Source organism: Phalacrocorax carbo, chromosome 14 (genome assembly GCF_963921805.1).
Source record: "Phalacrocorax carbo chromosome 14, bPhaCar2.1, whole genome shotgun sequence".
Taxonomy (NCBI): domain Eukaryota; kingdom Metazoa; phylum Chordata; class Aves; order Suliformes; family Phalacrocoracidae; genus Phalacrocorax; species Phalacrocorax carbo.
In genome coordinates, this window is record NC_087526.1 from 4997147 (window position 1) to 5024461 (window position 27315).

The 27315-nt window shown below is 35.8% G+C and overlaps 2 protein-coding genes and 1 long non-coding RNA gene across 3 annotated transcripts in view; 1 reads left to right on the forward strand and 2 right to left on the reverse strand.

Moving 5' to 3' along the window:
- LOC135315703 (uncharacterized) overlaps positions 1 to 5274 on the reverse strand; it is a 118774-nt gene extending 113500 nt beyond the window's left edge. Inside the window, exon 1 of the long non-coding RNA XR_010375196.1 lies at positions 5101 to 5274. This is a non-coding gene — a long non-coding RNA (uncharacterized LOC135315703). The remainder of the gene's footprint in view (positions 1 to 5100) is intronic.
- PHACTR3 (phosphatase and actin regulator 3) overlaps positions 1 to 8862 on the forward strand; it is a 116795-nt gene extending 107933 nt beyond the window's left edge. Inside the window, exons 10-13 of the mRNA XM_064465338.1 lie at positions 3389 to 3450; positions 4315 to 4455; positions 6207 to 6283; positions 8258 to 8862. Coding sequence (XP_064321408.1) covers positions 3389 to 3450; positions 4315 to 4455; positions 6207 to 6283; positions 8258 to 8273 — 296 coding nt within the window. The 3' untranslated portion in view covers positions 8274 to 8862. The remainder of the gene's footprint in view (positions 1 to 3388; positions 3451 to 4314; positions 4456 to 6206; positions 6284 to 8257) is intronic.
- Positions 8863 to 13169: 4307 nt separating this feature from the next.
- SYCP2 (synaptonemal complex protein 2) overlaps positions 13170 to 27315 on the reverse strand; it is a 30299-nt gene continuing 16153 nt past the window's right edge. The window contains 23 exon segments of the mRNA XM_064465339.1: positions 13170 to 13758; positions 14118 to 14174; positions 14618 to 14696; positions 15027 to 15085; positions 15845 to 15944; positions 16026 to 16120; positions 17066 to 17193; positions 17520 to 17681; positions 18263 to 18353; positions 19177 to 19347; positions 19471 to 19721; positions 20159 to 20351; positions 21148 to 21327; positions 22700 to 22779; positions 23161 to 23335; positions 23457 to 23505; positions 24014 to 24069; positions 24311 to 24340; positions 24752 to 24809; positions 24916 to 24980; positions 25598 to 25628; positions 26407 to 26516; positions 27037 to 27134. Of these exon segments, the coding sequence (XP_064321409.1) occupies positions 13684 to 13758; positions 14118 to 14174; positions 14618 to 14696; positions 15027 to 15085; positions 15845 to 15944; positions 16026 to 16120; positions 17066 to 17193; positions 17520 to 17681; positions 18263 to 18353; positions 19177 to 19347; positions 19471 to 19721; positions 20159 to 20351; positions 21148 to 21327; positions 22700 to 22779; positions 23161 to 23335; positions 23457 to 23505; positions 24014 to 24069; positions 24311 to 24340; positions 24752 to 24809; positions 24916 to 24980; positions 25598 to 25628; positions 26407 to 26516; positions 27037 to 27134 (2393 nt within the window). The 3' untranslated portion in view covers positions 13170 to 13683.

Genomic DNA, 27315 nt, shown 5'->3' on the forward strand with positions numbered 1-27315 from the left:
AGCCACACAAGTTTATGTCATACAGGCAATGCTGCCTATGCTGATTAATATTTAATTATTAACGTGATTGTAATTCACTAGGAAAAAAGTTATCTAGATCTTGTTACCTAAAACTTCATGTCTCAGAACTTTCTTAGCAGTTCATAGAAAAAAACCTTATGCTCTTGCCATTGAAGTTATTGGGGATTTCATTTCAGTTTTAACCCAAAGGAATTCCACAGTCAACTTATATTTATTGGTATTTTCAGTACTGTTCCAAGGCATACATCGCACACGGTAAAATTAGATGTATTTAACACATGCAGAGCTAAATGACAAAAAGTATACATTCTTTGCAAATGTGAATGGATGAACTTGGCCTAACCCTACCTGTCATCTGCCTCAAGAGAGAGGAAAAAGCAGTAACCCAAGATTCTGAAATATGTGGGGCTAGATTTTCAAGAGCCAGTACCTATGATCTCTGAAAAATCTGTTTCTTTGGGGTTTTTCCTGGCTAAGGAAGAGCTGATTTCTACTGAAAAAATCTGTTCCTTTATGTTTACTTTTTGAAGTGTGCTGGTTACATCCTTAATCTGGGTTAAACTGACCAGTTTTAATAATAAAAAAGTTTGAATACACACATATAATGAGCTTAGAAAGAGATAAAGCAGAAAGAAGATAAAGGAGAATTAAAGATATCTCCTGAATGCCAGCTAAACATACTGGTCTAGATTTGTATCTCATTTAAAGAGCTCCCAGCAGGGAGCAAATTTATTGACTTCAGTTCAGTTGCTCAAGCTTTATATAGGTTCAGCTGAGATCAGAACCACTTCTATTTTATTTACCTTTTCCAGTATATAAAAAGCTAGGTATCCTGTAAAGAGCTAAGGTCGTCACGTAGCTGTGTCAGTTGCAATCTTAAAAGGCTGGACAGATGCCACAACTCCTGTCCCAGTTTCGAGTGAATTTGGAAATTAGTAAAGTCTCCTTTTATTAACAGGGATATTGACTTTCTTGTTACGGACTTTAAAAACACCTGGATTAGGTCTGACATGCAAAACTGGAGCAGCGTAAAGCCCTTCAGTGAGATCGCTACAACCTCCTCCAGGTTGTAAGAGTTTTACGGTTGTGTCCTAAGCTTCCTAACATCTTTGATGTTCACAATACACACTGCTAATGGAAGCAATGCTACCCCCAGCGCTGTTTTAAGCACTAGTAATTCACATTCGTACAACTCCATCAAAATGAGAAGCATATTGCAAGTGCCTCAGTGCAACTACTATGTTATTTTAAACAGATCTTGGTAAGATTGAGAAAAGTGATATTTTATCTCCCTTAGGGAGATGTTTCTGAGATAAAAGTAATACTTAAGAAGCAAACTTTAAGCCAACACTTTCTTACAATTTTGTTGCTCTTCTGAGTCTTTTAACTGTTGAAACGCTGCCGGTTTACCACAAAGCATGAAAAACATGAACTAAAATCACGACCCAGGTGTTCGCAGGTTTCCTTCCTGTATTCAACAGAAAGCTGACATTCACATTCAAGAAGGCAGCATCTCTTAAATCACTCTGTAAAATCCCAGGTTCATTCTTAACGGCAGAAATTGTTTTAGTGTCACGCACAGCTAAGAGTTCCCTGAATAACTCACAGAGCAGCAAAATGAATTACAGCACTGCACATGCACTTCAGAACTGGGAGCGTCTCTCTGCTGAGATTTATAAAACCAGCCCTTGCTAATGAATGGATCTAAGCGTAGGCAGAGTGACGCTGATGGGAAAAACCTCTCTGGTTTGTCTCTATAATAACGCCTGAGTTTTATAATGCCCTTGCTAGCATTTCCTATCAAATTTATCTTTATTTTTTTCTAAAAGAACTATTTCTTTTACTTCTTGAAGCTGGGAATAAGCACTGAACCTCAGTAAATGTCTCACAGAAATGGGTCACTAACCATGTTTAGTATACTTGGAAAAGCATTTTTTTAATTGGAAATATGTACTTGTGTTTTTTCTTTAGGAATTCTATCAGCACACATCACAGTCATATCTTAAAAAGGTACTACGCCACCGAAAATTCTTTTCTTTTAATAAAAAGAGTTAGGAATATCTACTCTAAAAGGGGTGAATTAAAACTGAATGAAGCATATTAGTAACTTCATCAGGTATTCTACATCTTAGAATACACTCTACTTTTTAAAGCCTGTTCTCTTTTTAAACATTCCAGACTTAAATAGTTGCTCATCCCTGACAAAGCACTAATTTTAACTGTCCTATTCTCTTTTAAATTTGTGTGCCTTGCCTCCAAATTGTAGTATAGCACATTATAACATTTGAGATTAATTTGATTTACATTTCTACTATAGCCAGTTGTAGCTATGCACTACGACGTTATTTTAAATAGATACTTAAGACTGCATTTCAGTGTAATCTAATGAGTATAAAAATAAGGGAGAAGAATACTTCATTACTAAAAATACCATTTTGGAAACTCATCTGCAGTGCTAGTGCTTTTTTGAGGCATATTAAAAATCACGTGTGTGCTTTAACACTGGAAATACCCAATGCAAGTGGTACAATAAACTTCACAGTAGTATCTAGAGAGTCCCAGAATGGTTAAACATTTTTCTCTAGGCCTTCAGCTTTGTTCAGGTCATAGGCTCAAGCCTTAATTTAGTAACAGATAGTACTAGAAATAGAAACACCATTAACTCGTTTCCTAAGGCAAAGGATATATTTCACACAGTGTTACAGCACTCTAGTCTATTTTTAGATCCAGTGTGTAGGAGTTATCATGGCTTGAATGCTAATAGGCACAACACACAAAAGCAAGCTGGCTTAGGTTAGAATGTAACGCTACAAAAGAAAACCCTGTGAGGATAAAGAGGTTCTAATGTCAGAGGCATATCCTGAATAGCAGAGGGAAAAAGCGTGCAAGTCAAAGATAACCCCTGTGGCAGAGTGACCATCTAAAGATGTAGCCTGAGAATAAGGTCATACAGGAAAGAACATAGTTTCCCTGGAGCTGCTGCAATAAGTCTTTTCAGCAACTACAGCAATGAATGGCTCCAGCTACGTGGAGAATAAAAAATAATGATTAGCTATGGAATATTTTGATTTTCCTTCTAAAGTTTATACAGTCGGAGAGTTGGTGTGGCTGCTGTTGCTTTATTAAACCTCCTTAGAATTGGAGTTTAGAACACAGGAAAAGCTGACATTGGCACTAGAAGGTTGTCCTTACAGAGAGGTAACTGTATGTTCTAATAGAGAACCAGAGAGATGTACTGACCTAACAAAACACGCAGCTAAGAACCAGCTACTGATTCTTCTATGCCTTAAATTATTGTTGCCTGGACCTTTGGAAACTACTGATCCTCCTCATGAGGAAAGTAATCTTTTTTTTATATTCTCCGCAGAAAGAAATGATCAAACAGAACAGGAAGAAAGAAGGGAAATCAAACAGAGACTGACAAGAAAGGTAAAAATCTCACAACACCTATTGGTTTTTAGAAATATAGCAAAGCTAGTATCACATCAACCGGTCATAGAGGACACTAGTACACAAAACCTCCTTTAGCATACATCCTCCTCAGCAGTGTCTGAGACAGTGGTATCTAGTAATCTCAATTGTAAAAATAGCTACCTTATCGCAGCTACATGAGACTTAGTAGAATATTTACATATAAACTTTAAAACAGAAAATGGATATTTGCTCACACACTGCATGTTTTGCAACTATACTGTTAGAAAACAACTGCTTCAGTCTTTGCAGCCACCAGTAGTGGAGCTGCCTCCCTGCTGAGCACCAGGTGTGCTCCCACAATAAATCTCTCTGTGCATTTAAGGTATTCTCAGAACTAGACCTTGTTATTGCTCTGTTCTTAGGAACCCCTACTGGAATTATAAGCCAAATATGCTGTTAACTTCTTAATGCCAAACTGAAATTCTCACAACAGGTCCTGAAAGCCTGACACAGACAATCTGTCGCTGACTGTAGTAGAAAACCCCAACAGCATAGGATATTATACATAGATATTAAATTCATTATTATTCCTTTACATAATGTAAATGCATTTTATCAATATCCAGGTTAAAATATTTTCCTCTTTTGTCCGTTGTAAAGCCACTGTGCTGAGCCCGCAACTCCATTTAAACCGTTATTACACTCCTAACAATCCTCTGAAGGACTGAATACTTCCCTGAAATTTCCAAGGGTTTGGTTTTTTTTCTTCCATAGACATAAATGCACACTAAGCTAAGGTGGGAAGCAGAAAATGTTACACGTTTTATTGATATGTTTGTTATTAACACTAGTTTTCTTTTACAAAACTATTTAATACAGCTCAACCAGAGACCTACAGTTGATGAACTAAGAGACAGAAAAATCTTGATTCGATTCAGTGATTATGTGGAAGTGGCAAAAGCACAGGACTACGACAGGCGAGCAGATAAACCGTGGACAAGACTATCAGCAGCAGATAAGGTACTGGCATAATTAAAATGACATATTGCTGCTTTCTACTTGCTTTGCCTATAATGATACATCAGATCCTGCAAAGACATTTAACCTCTGGGCCATTTAATCTCTGTAAATGTTACCAATATTTTTTATGCTGAAAGCATACTGACCGATGCATACTGTCATTAAAAAAATGCTATTTGTAAAATGCCTATTTAGTACTATAAAGGCTTCTACGCAGCCCACCAACTGATAGGAAAAAAATGAGGAGGATACAATATTTCTTAAGGCTTTAGGGCTGCGACTCAGAAATATTTCCAGCCAATGCAGTATTAATATTTATCCCCAGATTGGAAGTTTTGTCCCAAACATGCAAATACCCTCCACTATGTTTCTAAACCTGCAAATATTTCCTTTCCTGTGTCCTACGAATGCTCGAGGAGTCACTTGATCCCACGTTTTCACGAACATAAACAACCACTTGGTTTTGTTCCGTCACATACCTGCCACACAGCTGATTAACATCCTAATTTAACTTTCACATTCAGTAGTAAGAAAAATAGCTCAGCACGATTCCAGAAAGAACAGCTGCTGAATAAGTTTCGCAGTTTGAGGGCTGCAGCAAGCAGAACAAGTTGGGATGCTGAGATAATTCCCGGGTAAACTTACTGCTCTGTGCTGAGATGTGGAGATCGAACACTTCATTCTCCATTCCAGCCTCTCCCCAGTAAAAAGCGTAGCACGTGGTTTTAGAGGACTCGCATAGAAAAGGAACAATGTCTGTCCACTACGGTAGCTGTTCTCCTGAGCTCACTAAAACAGTGAATAAGCGATTATTTATTAATCAGTGGAATAATGATATTGTCTTCCCCTTGTATGCACCGGGTATATATTAAAATTAGGCTTTTCCTAGTTTTACTGGGTTTATACTGTTAACTAGGCAGGTTTGTAAGCTAAGAAGAAAGTGTCAGAGTTCAACTGCATATACTGGTGGCATGTCAGGAATTCAGGGTCAGGAGTTTGACCTTTGCATTTGTGAATGAAAAACTTCTCTTTCAGAGTAGACGCATTATTTTTCCTCATTTTTCTTTTAATAAGCCAAATCTCTGTATGTAACATGAACATGGGTATAAGCCTCATAATTTTAGGTAGCTAAACTACGAAGTACCAAATGTATAAGAATCCGTGAAAGCACCAGTATGTTCCAGTTCACTCACAGCTGCCATTTAAACAGAACGCTCTCATTTTTGTAGTCTTGAATTTCATTATATTAAGCACCAAAAGAGAACATCTTTCTTCACTCATGACCATGCAATCCTATGGATGCAAGTGGTAACACAGCCTGGATGGGTATTTGCAGGTTGCAATAGGGCAAACGGTCTGATTTTTATTTAAAAAATGACACACATTGAAACTCCATAAGTCAGTTGACCAGCTGATCCATTTCTCAGCGATGTGTCTTAATCCTTAACAAATTTTAACTGGAACCTTAGTGAATGTGAGACAATAAGCACTATGGGTTTAGTCTCCTGTCAGAATTGCTTCTAGACCGAAGCGACCCTGTCAGCGATCAGTAATGAACGGTAAGAAGTCTCGTATCACCAGGCCACATCACCCAAATACCCAGCATCTCCCCTGGCATAGTGTGCTGTGCTCTGCCAAACACCTATTGTTTCAGCCTTAGAAAGCTGCTGTTCTGCTCTGCAAGTCTGGTGTTTTACAATGCTTATAAATACAAAATTATTTGTTAACCTTCTTCTATTTTCAATTCCTAGGCAGCAATTCGGAAGGAGCTAAATGAATACAAAAGTAATGAAATGGAGGTACATGCATCAAGCAAACATTTGACGAGGTCAGTTTTCCAGCTATTTATTTCTATTTCCTGCTAAACCCAGCCTGCTTGAGTCCTGAATCTGTCGATTTTGCTCTTACGTGCTGGATGTGGGAGAAGAATAGGTAAAGGAAGCTTTATTTTAAAAGAAAATAGAAGTGTTTCTCTTCCTGTTCAGAACCTGGCTCTTCTGATTTTTTTCCCTTTGATTAGCACGTACTGAGAAGCCTCCAGACCTTCTCTAGAACATCTCTCAGTTTGCATTCTTTGCACCACAGATTTAAAAGCTATGACAAAAAAATTAAATGTAGGGTATGTTTCTATGTTACATAGAAAACAAGTGATTTTTTTAAAAGTAGCCGAACAACTTAATACACTGCATAAAGGTTTTTAAATTAAATGGACTTGAGTGTGCAACCTTATCATCACGAACATTGCACCTTCCCTGCTAAGAGATCTAGAATTCTGCATACCGTAACAGGACATATATGCACGATACCCATAAGTAACGCAGTTGTTCTAATTGGATTTGTTCTAATGGATTCAGCCTGTAGCTTTGAGTCTCTCTTGCACGTCAGTCCAGCCGCTGTTGGAAGGAGCGCCACCCCCAAAGCACACTTAACGGCAGTCCAGGGGAGAGGTCAGGAGGGAGAACTGGTCTGGACTCTGTCACTCTCCGAGCGGTTGGGCCAGTGTGAACCCAGTCAATCCAGCCCTTGCTTCACACGCCAGTGCCAAGGACCAGGGCTGTGTTTAAATGTGCAAGAAAACATCCATTTCCCTTTTCTAAGTGGGGAAAGAAATGTGAGAGAGGCTGATTCCACAGGCACCACTGCTTGCAAAGAGACCTCGTTAGAGAAAAAGTGAAATAGCAATCGGTTATTTCCTACAATTTCTGTGAGGTCTCCTGAGCAAGTCCATTGCTCTTAAAATACAACCTAGGGAGCTGCTCGGCGCACAGCGTACTCTCGCCCTGCCTGTAAGCATTCTCAGGTGTGTTGCTGCTAAAACAAGTTGCCTAACACTGTGCTAGGGAACGCGATGTGCAGTCTCGCGTTCTGGAAGGCTGCTTATTTCTGGAACAAGTTCCAGCTTAACTGGGCTTCGGCTGTTCAATGAAGAGAAAGTCTAGGTAAATCCACTTTGGCCTTTACGGCTCGTGTACATCGGTCTAAGTGTTACACTTATATAACTCTAGACTGTTCAGTGCAATTGTCAGGGCCCTTTTAATGTTACAGGACTCAGACTCGATGTTTATGGCAAGACATCGCTGCACTGATAGAATGAAATACAGGGAAAAAAAACGGGATGGTTGCAGTTTAAGCCTGAAAGTGAGATATACCTTCTCTAATTGAAGCTACCTGGGGAGTTTAAGTAGATTATCATGATATATTCTAAAATTTGTTCAGGATATTAGGAGTAAACAGGCTTACAATTTACAATTAGTGCTAAGGCATTACAAATGACTGGGGCTTTAATTACATATCTCAGCCAAAAGAACAAGCCTCCAGAGCAAGAGTATATTTATTCCCGACAGACTCTTAAGACCGTTGTATATTAGACCAACAGTATGTCCTCATATTTTCCAGAGCATCAGCTCATCAGTGCTGAACTCTTACAAAATAACAAGATCGCTGCACAATAAAAAATATTTCTACAAATGACAAGCCATTGCTTAATTCCTAAAAGAAGAAAACCCAAATCAACCCCAGACCTGTATTTTCACTTGCACCCCCAAATAACTGTAAACTGGTTACAGTGGGCCCTGAGGACTGTCACTGAACTAGTCGTGGCATATGTGTGGAAAGGTGCTGGTGAAAATTAAGACTTACAGTCACTCATACTCTTCAATACTGTTACTATACTTTTTTTTAAAAAAAAAACAGTATTCGTTCTGTTTAAAACATTTTTGTTAATCTAACACAGAATTTAAAAAAATTATATATGTATTTTTTAATTTCAATGTGGTTTGAAAAATGTCTCTATTTCTCCTAGATTTCACAGGCCATAGAAATTTTCTTCTGAGAAGAATCTGTCTTTACTTTTTGATATTGCTGCTGAACACACATCAGGGAATATAAGTCTTTCCCTAAAGTTCAGTCCAGGATACCTTGATGTTTATGTGAAAGAAGGACTCTGCAGACGAAGTCTCTGCAGCACTTACATACAGAAAGAAACACAAGAGACGTACTTCGCTCTGAAGTCAGAAGAGCGGTGGCCTGTGGAGTGGGACGATCTGCTGAAAAAGACCGAAGTAAAGCTACTTGAAAAAACCTACCACTCTCCTTTCACACTTGTTTTAAACTGTTTTGCAGTCTATCTTGGAAAAGGAGATGATGTGCATGTACAGGCTTTACCATTCCAAGGCCTCTGACATAAACGGACGTGACACACTGTCATCCAGCATTACGTTGACAAGACATTTTGAACTTACCACAATTAGTTTGTAAAACACTTAAGTTCATGTTCTAAAAACTAATTTAATGTATTATAATTTCATTCTTTTTTATATAATGTCTAACAGAATCACAGCTGCAAGCATTTTTGATTCCTGTTACTTTTGTTCTTTAATTAAATAACTACTTATTGCAGGAAATGAACACGTTTCCTCAAGCTCTTTTTTCCCCAGGGACAGCTGGGAAGGGAGGACGTTACAATTATTATGCCCCAGATCATACTGCTTTATCGACAGAGTCTTCAAAAGGATGATCTTAACTAAGGCTTTCCGTCTTGTGGAGTATCCATGTGTTGGACCAGATCCTAACCAGCATAACACGATGGTCATTCTACACTAGCGGAGGTTCTGGCCCTCTAAAGAATGACAACTAAATGTAACAATGTACTTTGATGTTTGGCAAATTATGTTAATGCTTTTCTGACCGTAAGAAGAAAAAAAAAGCTACTAAATGCTAATAACAAAGCAAATAGAACTGGTTGAGAAAAATGTAAAGCCAGACATTCTAATAATGCTTGACATCTAGAAACATCTGGGAATTCTAAAGACTACTAAAAGGCAAAACTTAGGAGAAAAAAAAAAAATACACTGATAGCTGGAAAGCATGCCTGACGAGACAGCAACAGAATGGCCCATACACTCACAGGATAAAAATTTCTCTGTGAGAGGCTTAAATGCTATCCCTTTAGGAAGACATTCAATGTTAAGAACTTGAAAAGGCACCATCCTGTAGCTTCATTGAGATGGTCTCTCTCCATGAAGCATGAAAACAATAAAGAAAATACAGTATATGAAATTGTTTGCATAGACTACTCCTAAATTGCTGCAAGGTGGTGAATAGAATCAACGCAAACAGTGGAAGGCCTAACTTTCAATTCTCTTGTGCTGCTCAGCAGGGGATGAAATGATGGAGATACAGTGCTATTCTTTGGACAAACTAATGTTTAAGGATGGAAGGTAAGAACATACAGCGCAACACTTACACGTCAGTAAGGGCAATGCTAGAAGAAACTGCGGGATCACAGGAGATGTGGTGGCCAGGACCAATAGAGCTTGCTAGCTTCGCTGTAGCTAGCTCTAACTTTGTACAACTTTTTAACGTTTGACTTCTGTGAGTATCAGTTGAAGGCTTGAATTGCCCAGTTACTTCATCCAAAGATTTTCTTTTTTCCTATTTATTGCAATTTTATAACTTGCTGGCTTTTCAGAGAAACAGGTAACATTATAAATAATCTTTTAACATACTGTTAATTATATTTATCAATAATTTTAATTTTATTATTGATAAAATACTATTAATCCTAAACAACAATATAATGATAGTCCAGGTGTAATATACAAAAAGGATAAACAGAAAGGAGAGAAAGATTTCTTCATCAGAAGAACCATTTTTAGTTTGAGAACAGTAGATGACCCACTGTTAACTATAAACTTGACTAACAATCCGTGAAAGTAACACCCCTATTTAGCAGCGATGCATACTTTCACTGGTAATAAAAATATTGTATAAAACACATTAAAATGATGTTGAAAAATAAAATTAAAATATTTTAAGGGTAGCTTAGAGCAGCATTTAAAATTTGAAACAATGCCTAGAGCTGTGTTACTAACGGCGCTTAACCATCTTGTAGTTACGCAGCAATATGCTTTGCTGCTTCCCCCTGTTCTCAGCTCTCCTTCCATCACAAGCACCCCAGCCTTTTTTCTGCTTACTACCGGTAAGAGACAGAAAGCTGTGACTACTTCAGAGCCACACTGTCAGCTAACTGCTGTCAGCTTATTCGTGGGCAAGTCTATCAAGTGGTTTGGAGGCTGCATGCGTTCCCTGGGCCACGTACTGCGCCCTGTTACTGCTGGAACTTAGGACGGCATCTGCCGGAAGGATGTTTAGCTTAGCGAGGCTGTCCTCCTCGTGCCACTGCTTCCCAAGGGAAGAAAGGAACAGGCCTGCAGTGCCCTATCACTTCATATAGGTGCCTGCTTTGAATGACACCTGGGGTTTCCCATCCACAAACAAAAAACCCACCAAAAAAAACCCCAAAACTGATCTCCCTGTGCAGAACTTTGCCCTTGTGAATACTCCCCTGCAGTATGCTTCATGTTCTTACATTTGTTAAATTTGGCTGTACTTGCTCCAAGCTTTTAGAAGGTAATAGGGTGGGGCGAAGACTTATAGATGGACAATAACATTTCATACTTCTATTTTATCATGAATCCTCACTTAAAAAAAAAAAAAAAAAATCACAGTTGTGTTACTTTTCCAATATGCACTCACTGTAAGAAGAGAACTGGGCCTTGTGGTGCACTTTTTAAAACCTAGTACGGTTAAGAGAAAAACATTGTTTTACATAGAGATAAAATTCAATTGGACCGATAAAAAAAAGTTTAACATCTCATGAGGTCCATCTAGTGGAGACGACAGTGATCACAGTCTCAAAAAAAAACCAAACCAAAACCCCACAACCAAAACCCAAACAAACCCCACAAAATCAGAGGCTCAGAAAAATTAGAAAAGCATGAAGTACACTTATGTAGATGGTATGAGTGGACCAAATTATTTACTGGCAATTTCAGTGTAACAATTTCCAGAGACAACGTAGCCTTATGGTTTTAAAATTAATTAATAAGAAATATATTTAATGTGCAACCAGTTCTGTTTACAATAAACCATTTCCCATCAGGGAAGTCTAAGAACACCAATTTCTCTGCGTTCTGCTCTCAGTGCACACTGGACAGAAACCTATCACATCTGTTTCTGATCTGAGAAGTTGTTTTTTAAAGATGGCTATTTTCAGGAAGGATAAAAGCAATCTTTTTCATAAAGCCGTAGATTAATTTAGGTGGGTAAGAACCTAGGTCCTTTCCAAGGGCATTGGGTCCCATCCCCTGCTCTGAGCGAGGCTAACTTTGAAGTTACCGTAGGTTGCTCACAAAACCCGAGTTCAGGCTACAATATGCGAGTATGGACTTCTTTTTTCTTTAATTTAAAGACAATTTAATTTAAAGACAATATTAATATAAATATACAGAAGTAATTTAGAAATCAATAGATTTTCCCATTTTCTTTGAGGATCTCTGTCAGAGTTTTCTACCATAACTTTACCTTAAAATTCAATTTTAAATCATGCCATTTTTCTCTCTGAAAATAAACTTTAGGAAACGGTTACTCTCAGAAGTAATGAAGGATAAATCAAAGATACATGAAGTACCTGTAGGACAGAGACATTGCATGGGCAAGCCAGCAAAGAGTTAATAAAAGGAAACTGGTGAGTTATCACCAAGATGGAGACAGTGGTGATGTTCAGCAGGGAACTTCTGGATTAATATTTGGAAAAAATGATAGGTGGGTTTGAAGAAAGTCAAATCAACGAGACCCAAGTAACAGACAACAACTTAAAATTATGAAAGCCAGTCTATGAGACCTTTTAAAAAACAATTAGACAATAACAGCAGCAATTTAGCATAATTGCAGCGTTCAGAACTAGCTGGAGTGAAATTAAGTAAGAGTTTGAAAGATATGTTACTGAAACCATGCAGTTTGTATGAGGAAAAGAAAAAGATTAAAGAACACAACTGTAAGTAACGGTCTCTGTGTTGATAATAAAAGCAGTATTAGGACAATAGAAAGGAAACTGAGGAAAGACAGAGGAGTTCAGAGGGTAGAAGGGATAATGGAAGAAATGACAGAGAAGCGTGTATTATGTTAAAGACAACCAAGAGGTTGTCAAATAAGAGGTAAAATGGAATGTACAATAAGGGCTATGAGGCAATTAAGTTGTGAAGCGCTGTTACACCCAAACTGGCTAATATATTCTTCTGAGACCTCTTTGGTCATAACAGCCGCTAAAGACAAGCACATACCATCCTCAGCCTTGGTCCAGAAGCTGTGAAGTGGTGTTAGTCCGGTGCTGAGTGAGCTCAGGCTCCTGAGATCCTGGGAGTGTTAATCTGGAGTCAGTTCCATGGTAAAGAGACAGTTCTGCACGTGGTAACGGAGACAAGCTCCAAGACATGCACATTCTATGAGTTATTGTCTGCATCTGTTACTTCTTGATCAGCTGTGAGCTTTTAATCCCCATTTTTTAAGAGAACTTAAAGGAAAAATATTAAAGAAATTGTTCTCAACCTGAAAAGTTTACAGTATATACATGCAGGATTGCAAGTTAAAAAAAGATTACAAGATTGTTAAGGAACTATAAAATGCAAGGTAGCTTTTTGCTTAATTTAAAAGCACATTGAGAGAAGTACTAGCTTAGAAGTTGCCCATCAGAAGAAGAAACCTTCTAGCTGATACGTGGCAACAATGGAGGAATGTAAATTATGACTCACTGGTCGTTTTCTTAGGAAATCTTCTGAAATCTAAGTATATGACTCTCATTCATATACGTATTACTGATTTAAAGCAAAATAGTAATAACATCATTTTGTAAAAAAAAAAAGACAGACAATATACATTTTTCTTGAAATATTTAATATGATTATTTGCAACACAGTTCAACCACAAGTGTCAGAGTTTTGTTTTCTCTTAGAAACTCCTACTGAAGTCTAACAGCACAGACAAATAGGACTGAGATCAAAACAGGCAATTTGATCCCTAAACAATTTCTGACTGTATTCTGGATCAGACAAAAAGGGTATTCTGTACACACAGACCCAAAACGCAGCTTCAAAGTGAAATTCAAAGCGATTTCTCTGCAAGTCAGTTAAATAACCTATAAAAATTGTTAAAGACTTCTTAAAAAATAGCATGTGCTAAAAATCCAAGAATTTACATATTGCATTTGAGCAAGTTCAGTAAAATAATTCCAAATCTCACATATAAAAGAAGTCTTATCCACAAAGGTTTTAAGGAAAATATGCTTTCATTACAATAGTTTTTCTTGAATGTAAAAAAAATTTTTTCAAATCTCACATTACAAAACAATGCTTACATTCACCTTGAATTTCAGGAAGGTATCTGAAAATATTACTTCAGAATTCTATCTTCTGATAGAAACAATGTCTGCAGTCCTCTGCGAACATTACACAGTTCCTCTTCATGCTGTGTGAAAAGCATTACATTTATCACATAATTCAAATTAAAAAAAAAAAAAAAAAAGGAAGATTTTAAGTATTGTAGTTCTGGTGCACAGTACATGCTGCTTTTAACATACCAGATACAATACTTCTCCAAGTCAACATTCAGCCTATTAAGACTCAGAACTAAAACAGAATATCCGTAGCCACCTGCTGCTTTTATCACCCAAGTAAGGTTTAAAGTATAACATGTCAGTGATACTTGGATTCTGACTAATTTTTATTTTTGATAAGGGACTAAATTACTAAAAATTGCAATTTCTAGTGTTCAAACAGCTATACTTAAACAATAAATAAAAATGAGGACAAGATAACTTCATTTACCATTTCTTTAAGAAGTTTCTCTTGGAGTCCTTTTATGTCTTCTTTCATCAGATGCATCTATAAAAAGATACTGAATGCATCCTCTCTGCTCACAACTGGTAGCCCATTTTCAAGAAGACAGTTACATCCCTAAATGGTTTATAACAGAGATACAGATGCACACACATCCACCTGCCTAAGAAAAGGGACGTGTGTTGTAAAGTTGTACTTTCTTGGATGATGAACACTGGTAAACAAAGCCACAGAATACATCTTGCAGCAGTTTTCCAGATAATTGCACACACCTTCTAACGGGACAAATCCAGCCCTAAAACACTAAAAATTATTACATTAAAGGATATCTTATGACAATGAAAAACTACAAAAATACTTACTTGGCATTAAAACTATGCTGAGGACAAAGACTTTCTATGGAAAAAAAAGGCAGTACTGATATCTGTTAGTAAAATTAAAGAATTAAAAATTATTAAAAAGAGGAAGGAAGAAAGAGTTCATCATACCTCTGAAGTAAAAATACGTTCTTCATAGTCAACAGTATGGTAGATGTTCTTTTCAAATGAAGTTTTAAGAATCTGAATTCTAAAGAATTAAAAGGCAGTTCAAATGGCTTTGCTACATATGAACTTTCCACACACATCATGGATACAGCCCATTATTTGTACTTAATGACAGGGATAAATATTATGATCATTGTTAGTACTGGAATAGACCAGCAGGTATGTGGAGAAATTTAGATGGAGAATAGTTAAATTTTCCCTGTAACTTAACATTTTAATCTCATTTTCTCATCTCACCTACTGTCTGTAGTTCATGGAAGAGAGAAATTACATGAGAATAGTAGCTGGCCTAACTTAAACCTCAAATGAGCAGAACACAAAGCTCCACCAGGGATTAATGCAGTCTACTAACCTCTGTTGCTCATTTTTCATGTATGTACTAAAAGTATGTGTATGTTTTCTCCAAAAGGTCTGAAAAGAAAAATATTAACAGATGATAATCAGTAGGAACTAGTATTTTCTAAACTAAAACTGACTGCTATCTAATATGAATAAAATAACCTACAACCACAGACCCAACACAGAATGAGTAGGAGTTACAGTCACCACAGAAGCCTGAAACAAAAAATAATAAGCTTAGCTGGCAGGATGAGGCACTTCAGGAATTCTGTTTTCATGGAACCAGTTTCACAAAAATCTGTTCCATAACAGCTTTAGAACAATGAAAAAGAACATGCATAGCACTTTAATCAGACTTTGCATATAATTTAAGCCACAGCTTCAGAGTGAAAGAAAAAGCGGATATAGACTTGTGTTTATATGAATATTTGTATAATGATTTTTACATTACAGCGTACAGCAGACCCACCATGTCAACTGGTTTGTCACTGAACGCACAGAAAATCAGGTTCGAATGCCTACGTGGTGTTCCTAAAATACAGGCCAATTGAAAAAACGGCTCATGAATTGGGTTAAACAGCCCATTAAAAGTAGCAGCAGTAGTTTATTCTAGGAAAAAACCCATATAGTGGTGACCTAGAAATTCTAGGAGCATAGCATTAGCTAATCCTAACACCTCAAATTCATTATTTGAAATTTGACCCAACTTTAACAAAATTATAAAGGCTTTTAAAATCAGAGTTAAATATCTAAAGCTAAAGATGATATGAATAATCTATGGATTCCATAAGAATTCACTTTTCTCCATGATCAAGCAATTAAAATACAAACCGAGAATTCTTTTTCCATGTTTTTCAGGGACTGAGAATCTTTTTCAAAATTCTCAAGTTCCTCAAGGAGAGTAAAATGAAATTTGTCCAGCTGCCTGATCCTACCAAAACAAAATGAGTTGCTTTTAGAAGGCATTCATTGGATTTTAAGGGTGTTTTAAAAGAAATATTTTGTTACAGACCTGCATTCATGAAGCTGGTAACTCATTGTTGTCAAATGCTCATGGGCAGCTCTTAATGATTGCTTAGTAAAATGATCCATTTTCTGTGAGCGGCTCTATGAGGATGTTTTAACATTAAATTCAGATTATTTTCACTTTAGGAAAAAAACCCTGTAGTTTAGTACTGTAATTGCTTAGTATCAGATCACAGTGAGCAAAAATCCTTTTTTTTTAATTATCTCCCTAACCTTTAAGGAAAAGCTTTTTGTTAATGAAATATAAATAAACATGGGTTTATGTCTGATAAAATTCTACCTAATTTAATTAGAAGGACATTATTTAAAAAATATATTTCCTCAAAACAGAGAAAATACACATGGAACGAATGGTGTATGCTTACAGCTGTCTTAGATGAACAAATGCATTATTCAGGCTTGTGTCTGGGAAGGGACTTCTTACAAGGGCATGCAGTGACAGGAAAAGGGGTGATGGCTTTAAACTGAAAGAGGGTAGATTTAGATTAGCTGTAAGGAAGAAATTCTTCACTGTGAGGGTGATGAGGCGCTGGAACAGGTTGCCCAGCGAAGTTGTGGATGCCCCATCCCCAAGAGTGTTCAAGGCCAGGTAGGATGGGGCTTTAAGCAACCTGGTCTAGTGGAAGGTGTCCCTGCCCATGGCAGGGGGTTGGACAAGGTGATCTTTAAGGTCCAAACCATTCTGTGATTCTATGTTTTCCTTTTTGCAAATAAATCTTTCATGGCTTTGATAATTTGAAAGAAAAAAAGAAATAAAAATGCAGTATGCTCATTACTTCAGATATAAAAGCTTGTTTTGAAACAGACAGGATAAAAACCAAAACAGACCTGGGAAAGAAAATCATTGGAGAGTTAGGTTCATAAAGGAATAGAAAGAGGCATAAGAGGAAACTTGGATTCTGTCATTTCTTGAAGTTCTATGCATATAGCAATTTTCACGTCCCTTTAAGCAAATTCTGTGGTGTAAGACAATTCATACACACATTACCCACACAGACAACTGATATTGTATATGAAACATCTTGCCTCAATTTTCTTAGTAAACTCTTTTTGGAGCTTCTGACATATACTGATAGTTGAACAACCAGGTTCCCAGATTTCCCCATCCAAAACAGACAGATCATTTACTGATACAGTAGATACGCTTTCAGACACTGAGGAGAAGTAGAAAAAAGATAATGTCACAATTCAGTATGAAAAGGTATCCTACCTGAAGTTACAACAGGGCCTAGAACAGCTTTTGTTATATATATATTAATTTCACCAGTTAGATAGCTAAGACCAGTTTCTATTTTTATATCAATTTTCTGACTTTTAAAATGCATATAGTCTCTACATATTTAGCATTTCTTTTTATTTCTTTTTTAAAAAAACATGTAAAATGCATTTTTTAATGGATATTACCTTTTCTTGTTAAAATTTTGTTACATTATTTTAAAACATTTGTACAACTATAATCAACTTTCATTCCAACACTAACCTCTGTAAGTAACAGCATCACCTGTTTTAAATAATTTTCTAGGCTGTAACTTTGTTCTTCTGTTTCCTTTCTTTTCCTCCTCTTTGCTTGCTTCTACTTCATCAGAATTGCTGTCTGTATCACTGTGATACCTTCGTTTGAGAAATGTCTGTATAGTCGGTCCTTTAATAAAGAGGAAAACAATGCTTAATTTTAGGATTATTTAGAACAATGACATGGGAGGATAAAGAAGAGCTTATTGACCCTTTGATCCAAACTCTAGGATTATGTGTCTTGGCTTTAAAGCTTGAGAACTATGTAAAAATTAATAAGCATTACGTTTATGGAGGGCCTGTTCAGTAGATATGAAAACTTGGTGTAAAAGAACAGCAGGATTTCAGTGGAACACATAACTCTGACCCATGCAAGACTCGCTCATTAAAGAGATTCACCCTAAAACCCTCTTTTCCTGATAATACCATTATCCTGACTTTTTTCCCCAGTATCAGTGGGAAGGTTTCTAACTCCTCCTTAAGAGTGCAACTAACTCTTTACAGTAACTGCATTTTGGAGCCAAATTATTGGCTTTTGGAGGGTAATTAAAACAGCAGAGAAAATGAGAAAAACAGTAAAGATGGAATAACACTGAAAATATAGAAAACAAGATTAAAAGACTTGAGACATATTTTTATGCCAAAAAACATTTTTCTTAACCTTTACAGAGATGCATAGAAAGTCTTCTGCTTTAAATTAAATTTTTGTACCTGACTGATGTATGGGGCCACAAGGTTCTTCACTCCAAGACTGTACTTTACTTCCACTGGAAACGGACAATGGAGATGGTGGTACACAAGCCTGAAAGAAAAGTCACCGACTTCTTAGCTTCCAAATTAAAGCACTTTTAGAAGTCTTCATCAGAAATCCACATTTATGTGGTTTTTCATTAAACTAGGGACACGAACACAGCTACAGCAAGGGGAAAAAAAAAAAAAAAAAAATCACTGCATGAATTACTAGTAGGTCTCACTAGATGAAAGAATAAACAAATTCTTTACCACATTAATAATTAATGATAGCAATAAGTCATATGACCAAAGGTCTAACTGTTTCTTGCAATAGGACACAAACAAAATTATTTCTTGAAGGAGTCATTAGTGCTTTTTTTCCACCAGAAGTAGTACTTACGAGAAGTGGTTTGAAGGTATACAGCAGTTTTTATTCATTTTCCAATGCTACAATAGTTGTTATATTTAATTTATATTAAATTAAATTTATATTTTATCTGGTTTAATGCTAAAACTATGAGAGCACTTTTTTACCTCAAGAATTTTTCCAAGCAGATGTCACCATTCTTTAATTTGTGAAAAATCATTTACTTTTTATTGAAAGTCAAGAAGAAAATATTTAGGCCCTGTTATTTTTTAAGATATTAGTTATAACTGACCACGTTGGGATACAATTCTTTGCTTGTATCCATATGATAAACAAATCCCTAATTTATCTCAAATACTTCAAAATTAACCTAGTAGGATTTTCCAAGCACGTCACAAGTAAACTTCATACACAGTGTTTAGCATTAATAAAGATGCATTTCCCTTAAACCTCACCATCTGTAAAGTAGACAAAATAGGCAACAGCTGCAGCTCTCTTTTGAGAATCCAAGGATTTAGTGACATACCTCTTCTTTACTTTTGGTAATAGGTTTAGTGATATCTTGTCGTTTTCCTTCAACAGAAAGTGTGTCCGAAAAGCAACGTCTGAAACTTGAATCTTCATTATTATCACGTGTTTCAGATACAGATCCTTTTACACGTTCTCTACCGACAGTTTTATTTGTCGTTAAGCTGAGCTACACATCAACAAAAAAATAAAAATCATTACTGAAAGGAGATGTACAAAAACATAAAACAGTTGCCAGCTGAATGGATCAATTTCAGTTAAAATAATTGTAAAGTAACTTTAATATTCTTACCAAAGATGCTTCAGTTAAAGTTGGTGAGAAACTCTTATTTCCAAACGTTAGCGTTCTAACAATCATCTCAGGGGACTGACTTAGACATATACTTTGAATATTCTTTTTTTGTGGACAGAAATTATTGGGGGAGATTCCTTTCTCAAAGTCGAACATTTCTGTTTTTTCTGGCGTTGACTCCTGAGGACCAAGTGATCTTTCACTATAAATATGCTCTTGAGTAACATCTCCTTCTGATATTCTTTCAGCACCTAGGAAACAGTTACTTAATGGTCAGCACGAGGAATGAAAGCAAAAAAAAGCAAGGTAAAGTCCCATATTGCTCTGTTCCAGTTCTAGGTATCTGCAAGTCTCAGATGTGTGGAATTTTACTTTAAGTGTTGGCGTACGACTTGCCACACTTACACTTTTTGCAGTCTCCGCACTATTTGAGCCATTACCAGATTCATTGTAACACTTATGCATTGCACTTCTATATTACGCCGATGTCAAATAACTGTACCGACCTATAAAAGTGTTATTGATGTATTAATACACTTCCTTAAATTATGCGGTACACAATGAATTAGGGAATATCTCTCATTTTAAAAGCATGAAATAAATGTAAAATTGTACTACTGTGATAATCCTCATTTAACCTCTAACTTTTGATACAGTACTGCTATAAATTAGAAGTCAAAATACCTACATCTCATTGTATCAAGAGATGCAGGACTCTCGGATGAAGGCATTTCAATTTCCTTTTGTTCTGCAGGATTCTTTGATTTAGTAACTGCTTTATGTACATAGGTAGCTACTCTCTTTGGCTCTGCAGACACAAAGTTCCTTTTCTGGAGTTCCTTTTGGTGATTATCATCCTTGCTTTCCCCATTCATATGTTTCTATTAAAATACAAGGTTTATGTAAATGTTATTTGTAAACACAGTGAAGTGTATATATATGCAGGTAAAGAACTTATTACCTATTCACCTTTGAAAAAGCAGAAGGTTCAAAAGGGAACATCATTATAGGAAAAGTCATAAGAATATCAGGTGTTCTAATGTCAATAAGCATTGAATTTCTTTAATTCAGCAGCCAAATTTCTGTTCTTATGGACTTCTTCATTACTGGAGGCAATTACTGATGCTTCAGAATTTAATCAATGATGTTTACAGACCTGTCCGTATACATTGAAACGTTATGCTAAAAGAATGAAAATGTTTCAGCACCCAGCGCCATTGCTTAATTTACTAAAAATCCTGTTTGGATATTCAGCAAATGTATTGATATTCCCTCTATCAAGTCACCATTTTCTATTGTATGCAGAATAGGCATAGCATTATCAAAACCACATTACCTAAAAGAACAAAATTTGTCTCACGAAAACCTCCCATTTAACAGACATTTTCAAAATATTCCTAAGTTTTTAAAATAAAGGACACAGTAGTTCTTTGCAGCAGAATAGGTGTCATAAATAGAAACTGAAATACTATTACAACTGAGAAGATTATTTAGGACTGATTTTCTCAGCAGCTAAATATTCATAACTAAAAAGAAGCACTACTATAAATAAAACTCAGGTCAACTTGATCACTTTGGGCACTTAAAATTCAGGTGTACTAAGTACAAAGTAGACTAGAGCTTATTTTGAAAAACATGGCAGAAGGGGGTTTTTAAGAATAAAGTGCAACTATATACCTGTATTTTTGATTTATCCTCCTTAGCAGTGCATGCTGAAGAGCTGCTTTCACTCTCTGACTCTGAACTGGAAGGCTCTCTGTAATTTTTTGCTAATGCTGCTCTTCGAGGTCGTTTTTGTCTGGTGGTTTGTCCTATTGTTTCATCAGTTCTTGAATTCTGTTTTTTATGTTTGTTCATCTTTGGAAGAATAAAAACATCTTCAGTTTATATCAGAATAATTAATAATTAAATAAATAATTAAATATATAATAATAAATGGCAGGTAACTTGGTTTAATTACTTGAAATCAATTTTTAGTTGCTTTGAAATAAGGTTTATCTCTGCCAAAGCTCAGAAAGTCGAACCATCAGTCTACTAAGCGTTTTGGGAAGATAAGTTTCACTGCAGATAGGGCACAGTGCAGTCAGCAATGTAAGAACCAAAAAAGTGAAGAGGCAAAATAAATGCCATTTTTGAACTACAGCAAAGCTGAACTGGGCTTCCAAAGCTCCCTCTCTGAAATACATGCACATTTAAATTAGACTCTAGCCGGTTAGAAATAGAACAAAACTGAAAGTCTGCACAGTGAGCAGGAACCGGTATCATTGATCATCGCCCCTGAACCAATCACCTTAACTAGACTGGAATCAGTCTTCCTTTCTATCTGTCCCCCTCCTACATCACAACTAGTGCCACTCTCTCTACACAGCAGTGCAGATCGAATCAACGTTGGACAATTGAAACCCTCAGTTTTGAAGCCCTGCTAAGAACTGAAGCCCTCTTCAGTTTTGATTTATGTGGACTAGACATCACCATCAGTATCTACATGTGGTGATCATATTTTCATATGCATGATTTACATTGAATGCATATATGTAGCTTTAAGCTACTAACATTAAATAAATTTGAATAATTATTGTACAGTTTGAGAGACCAAAGAGTAGTCTGGAGGGGACAGGGGAAGATTTGGGGTTTTTTTGGTGGGTTTTTTGTTTGTTTTGGTTTTAAAACTGTGGCTTACAAACATCTACGAGCACCTTCCATTAACATGTTCATAATCACTTCTAATTTATTATACTCCCAACCTTCATATGGTTACAATATTTTGCAATTATTATTCTTTCTTAATATGTGTAACATTTTTGGTTTTGCAGTTTCACTATGTTCCATATATTTATTTAAAGAAATTATAATCTCAAAGGTATTAAAATTCAGTTAAGCACATTGGACACATGAAAACCCTCGCTGAAAACCTAATGGCGTATTCAATGGAGCAGATGGCTATTAAGCAGTAAATAGATATAATCAATAATTTTAAGTAATAAAACTTAAAGCATCAATGTATAATGATCATTCTAAGTCACTGCTAGTATTATGCCTGAAATATTAGCTAAATACTACATTAAAAATCTATAGTACCTGAAAAGAACAAACTGTATTTAAGAAATGATCTTGAAATAAGCACAGAGAAATAGCACATATTTATGAAAAATTATTTAGAAACAGTTTCTGTAGCGAGTTAATACATTTTGGATAAGTATTACATGTCTGGCTGCAAATTTACATTTACCTTTTTCTCATTTGCATTTTTGCCTTGAGGTTTATCCACGTGGCAAGCAGGTTCAGAGAATTTATCTGCTGTTGTATTTCCTGAAGTTAGAAAAATCAGCAAGATATTCAAATGTTTATCATTTAGCATTTTAGCTGTAAAATCACAGAATCACTTTTATGCCCACAGACTTGCTGATTCAGTAAACTGCTTTCAGCACATTATTTTAAAAAGCCAAAGGTTTTTTTGTTGACAACCACCTCTGCCTGCCCCGTCCTCCAATAATTTTCCATGTTAAAATACAGACATTTTGGAAATTAACCTTCATAAATGATTAGAACTAATGTGAAAATTCCTTAGGCTTGGAAATAAGACAACAAAACCACATTGTATTTACACCCAGCACACTACATGCTGTGCAGTTAATATCTATGGACAAACATATTGCAGCGTTCTTAAGAAATATGAAAAAAGTTTCTTACTTTTATGTGTGTGTATTGGTTTCCCTAAGTTTTTATTTCTACTGTAATCAATTAACCGGGCTTTAGATTTTTTGTTTGATTTTTGTAGCCAACTAATGTCTGTCTTGCTGTCATCAGCTCTGTATTCTGTGTCTGTGTCACTGAAGAGGTGCTTCTTGTTTTGATTGTTTCTAGTCTACAAAAAAAAAAAGGGTTCTTAAATTACTGATTTACATTTAATATACCTTTCACTCACATAATTGGTATTTAAAGGTAGGAAGACAAGCTATACTGATCTACAAAAATATGAGTCTTACTTTTTTTCTTCCTTTCACTTCAGTGCTAGTTTTCTTGTCATCTGTGCTCCTTAATTAGAAAAAGTAAAAACACCTTTAAACGATACATTTAAAAATACTTTTTCTAAATCCTTCTACTATTCATGTGATATGCAGGTTAAGGATTCAAAAAAATGTACCTACTTTTGTTTTCACATCTATTTTGAAATATCTGTTCACCTTAAACCCTAAAGGATGTGCTTATTTGCTAATGATAGGTAAGAACACTGTAACAACACGTCCCTTTGCAGGCTGATTATTAACAAAAAGCTCCCCCCTCCCCAATTCAGGACTTTATAACCCCATAATATCCCATGAAGGGAACTAAAGCGGTTTTCTTCATACAAAACATTCTTTCCTTTTTATCAGCTTCCCAAAGGAAAATTATGAAACAGCCTAGGAGAAGAGAGCAGTTATGTTTATTGCTTGAAAAAACAACACAGTCAAGAGACTATTGTCATGCATACATTCTCTGGATTTTCATAACAGAATGCTGGAGCTGATAATCAGCAGGATAGGACACAACATAACATCCCTACCCTTTTTTGTTTGGATCTGTATGAACAGTCAGTTCAGTACCATGCAATTCTTGGACCTAAAAATGTAAATAAATAAGAAACAAATGAAGGTTTTAATCTGGAATACAATTTAAACAAAATTAAACATCAGACAGTAATAGCCAAGGGCTTTTTTGCTCTGTTTTTATACTCAGCAATTAACTTAGGATCATTAATTTCAACCCTAGAAATTATTTAAGAACAGAGCTGATAGGTAAAACCCACTGGAACTGACTGAAGCTTTCAATATCTCACACTAATACATTAGTTTCCATCCACTCACTTCACTACCGTCACCAATTCAGCAGGCTCCTCCGAGCCATAAGAAGCAAAATCTCTTGTCGTCTTTTGCTTTTATCTTAGCTATATCTTTTTAGTCAAACATCTGGGCAAAGACGTCTTTACAATGGGGATTGGAAGGATGGCAATAACGCTCTCAGGATAATAGGATAATTTAAAAATAATGATACTCCTAACAAACTGTTTTATTATTAATTCATGAAAACATTGTAATACCTTTAAGTGGCCAGAACCTTAGTGTATATCATTATACGTTTGAGAGTGATGGAGGTATTTACATGGCAAACCTTTTTCTCCCCACTTAGTTCAGTGATATACTCTGAATTTTTAGATGTTAACTATATTTTCAATAGACATAATTTAAGTTGACTGAGCTCCTTTATATTCTATTATAAATATTAGTTTCAGCTATATTCTTACTCCAAGCTTTATTGTAGGCTCATCAAACCGACTGACATTAAAGTTGTAGACATCATCCCTGTCAAAGAGAAACAGGTCAATTTTTGTGACTGAATTAATGAACATTTCACAAAGGTAGGTATGGGTAATTAGAAATTTTGTCTGAAAATGTTTTAACTACTTACATAACATGGCCAGCAGTTACATTAAGAAAAGAAGTGGTTTTCAGATTTCTATCCTGAACTTCTTCCTATACATAAATAAGTTAACTCATATGTCAAATTTGGACTATCATCTCAAAAAGCATCATGAACATAGGAAAAAAACAAAACCCCCAGCAGCAGCTCACACTTCCACTTGATTTGCTACAGTACCATATGGCAAGAGGGGACAAGAGCTAGCAGAAACTAAGTCTTTCAGAATTTATCCTTTAACGCTATCAACCTCAGAATTCTACCACCACCCCAAACATTAAAACTGATTTCTGTGTCCCGGCTATACCCCATTTAAGGATTCTATAATCTCATTTACTATAATATTTCTATAATCTCATTTACTATATTATTTTATTCTCAATATTTAGCATTGCCATGTTCAAAAGAAACAGATTCAATTATATAACACATAAACAGAAATTAATTTGGGATTCACTGTCTGATAGTTGCCTGTAAAAATGTTATTCCGCATAAATAAAGACAAACAGTATTTTAAGTATACACAGTCAATGCATAATTAACATTAACGTCTATAGATATTTAACATTCAACAATATTTGTGAACTTTCACTTTACTTCTATTAGTTACCACCATATATGTACATATACCTGATATGAAAAAAAATTTCCAACAAAAGCAGTGATATGTTACCTTAGAGGCACAGGATTTATTTAAATGTGGCCTAAAAAATAAGGATACATTTTGTTAAATGCTAATTAGAATATATGCATTAGAATACTACATATATAAATAAAAGCCTTATCAAACACAACAAATTTATTCAGGCATTTAAATACAAAAACAAGGGGATTAAGAGATCAGCCCCTTCCATTTTTGTGCTCTAGAAAAATTCATTCCACATCATGCAGCTGTACGGCAGGTTCTGCATGTCTTCCAAGACCCTATCCAAAAGGTTTAAAAGGCGACATAGCCTAACTATCCCCGTCCTTTGCCATCCACTTACAATCAAACATGGAGAGCGTGTAATTATATGTAAAGTAGATCTCCAAGCATCAGTTCCAGCAAGAAGAATTGGTCAAATTTAAACTCTCTAAGAGTCAAGTCTTTCAAGGAAGAGAAAACTGCGAACGTTAGATAGCCAGAAAATTGATGACTGAAACCAAGTGTGACGCCCAAACTACGATGATAGGATGGAGACACCCAACATGTGCAGTGCCCACGAACTATCCCAGTTAAATTCTCTCCACAAAACGTGCGGTGAGTAAGCAAATGAGTGGAAGACCACTGAACAGAGTTTCTAACAGCCTTTGGAGTTATTTCCACTTCTGGAACTATTCGACTATTAGTCTCCTACTCTTCAGTACACTAGGGTTTATCAGAAGTGAAAAAATGATTCAGAGGAAAGCAGGAGGTGAAATAACAGTATACAGAGGAGTAGACCACAAACAAAGCCACACGCACAAAAAGAATAAGCACAAAAGCAAATAGTCACATCATACCTGTTAAAACCCAAGGAGTCTCTTTTCTCATCAGTCTTTACTTTATATCTGTCACTGATTTTATTAATTAGTGATTTTGTTGTATTTGTCACTTCTTTAGACTTTGTTTTCTGTAAAAATAGAGTTTAAGACTCAACTGTGAACCTATTCAACAGAAGGGCAAAGCTGCAAACATAACTACAGGTTTCCAACAATCACCTAAGCTTCATTAAATATCTTCCAGATGTACTAAATCACATTCCTTTGAAAACCATTTCCCTTGCATTGTCCAAACAGAGGGCAATAAAACATCAGTTTAGCAGATATTTTCTTTTAAACGTTGTGCTCTTGTGTACTATAACAGTCAAAAGCGAAAGAAGACATGCCTGAGAAGCACAAGTTGGTGCTTATTTAAGAATTATTTTTAAAAAGATTATTTTTGAAAAGAAATTCAGAGTAAACTAATCTTAAAAGATCACACTGAAAAAGTAAACAGTGAAGCCAACATTATTTAATTCACTCAGTATTAGTTGAAAGGCAATTAAAAATAAGTTTGTGACTAAATGAAAGTAAAAGACAAATTCTGAAACGTTGAAAGTTTGACAATTCTCTTAATTGCAAGTCAAAGAAATGAAGGTAAAAACCTCTCACCATCTTTGACTGTTTTGGATTTGCAGTCTCTTTTCTGAAGAGAACATCAGGTTCCTCTTTTGTCAAATCTGAATGCAAAGATGTTTCAGACACTCTAGCTGAAAGAAATATTTAAAATATGTTTCAGTAGTAGTTTAAATATTTTTCCCTTAACAGTTGCTGTTCCGAATGATTAACACTCTGACTGTCCACTAAGTATTCTGCAGTTTTCTTCCCTCACAGTATTCATTTAATTTTCTTGGTTTGCTTCTCTTTTTAAATTTTTGTTTATCTGGAGAG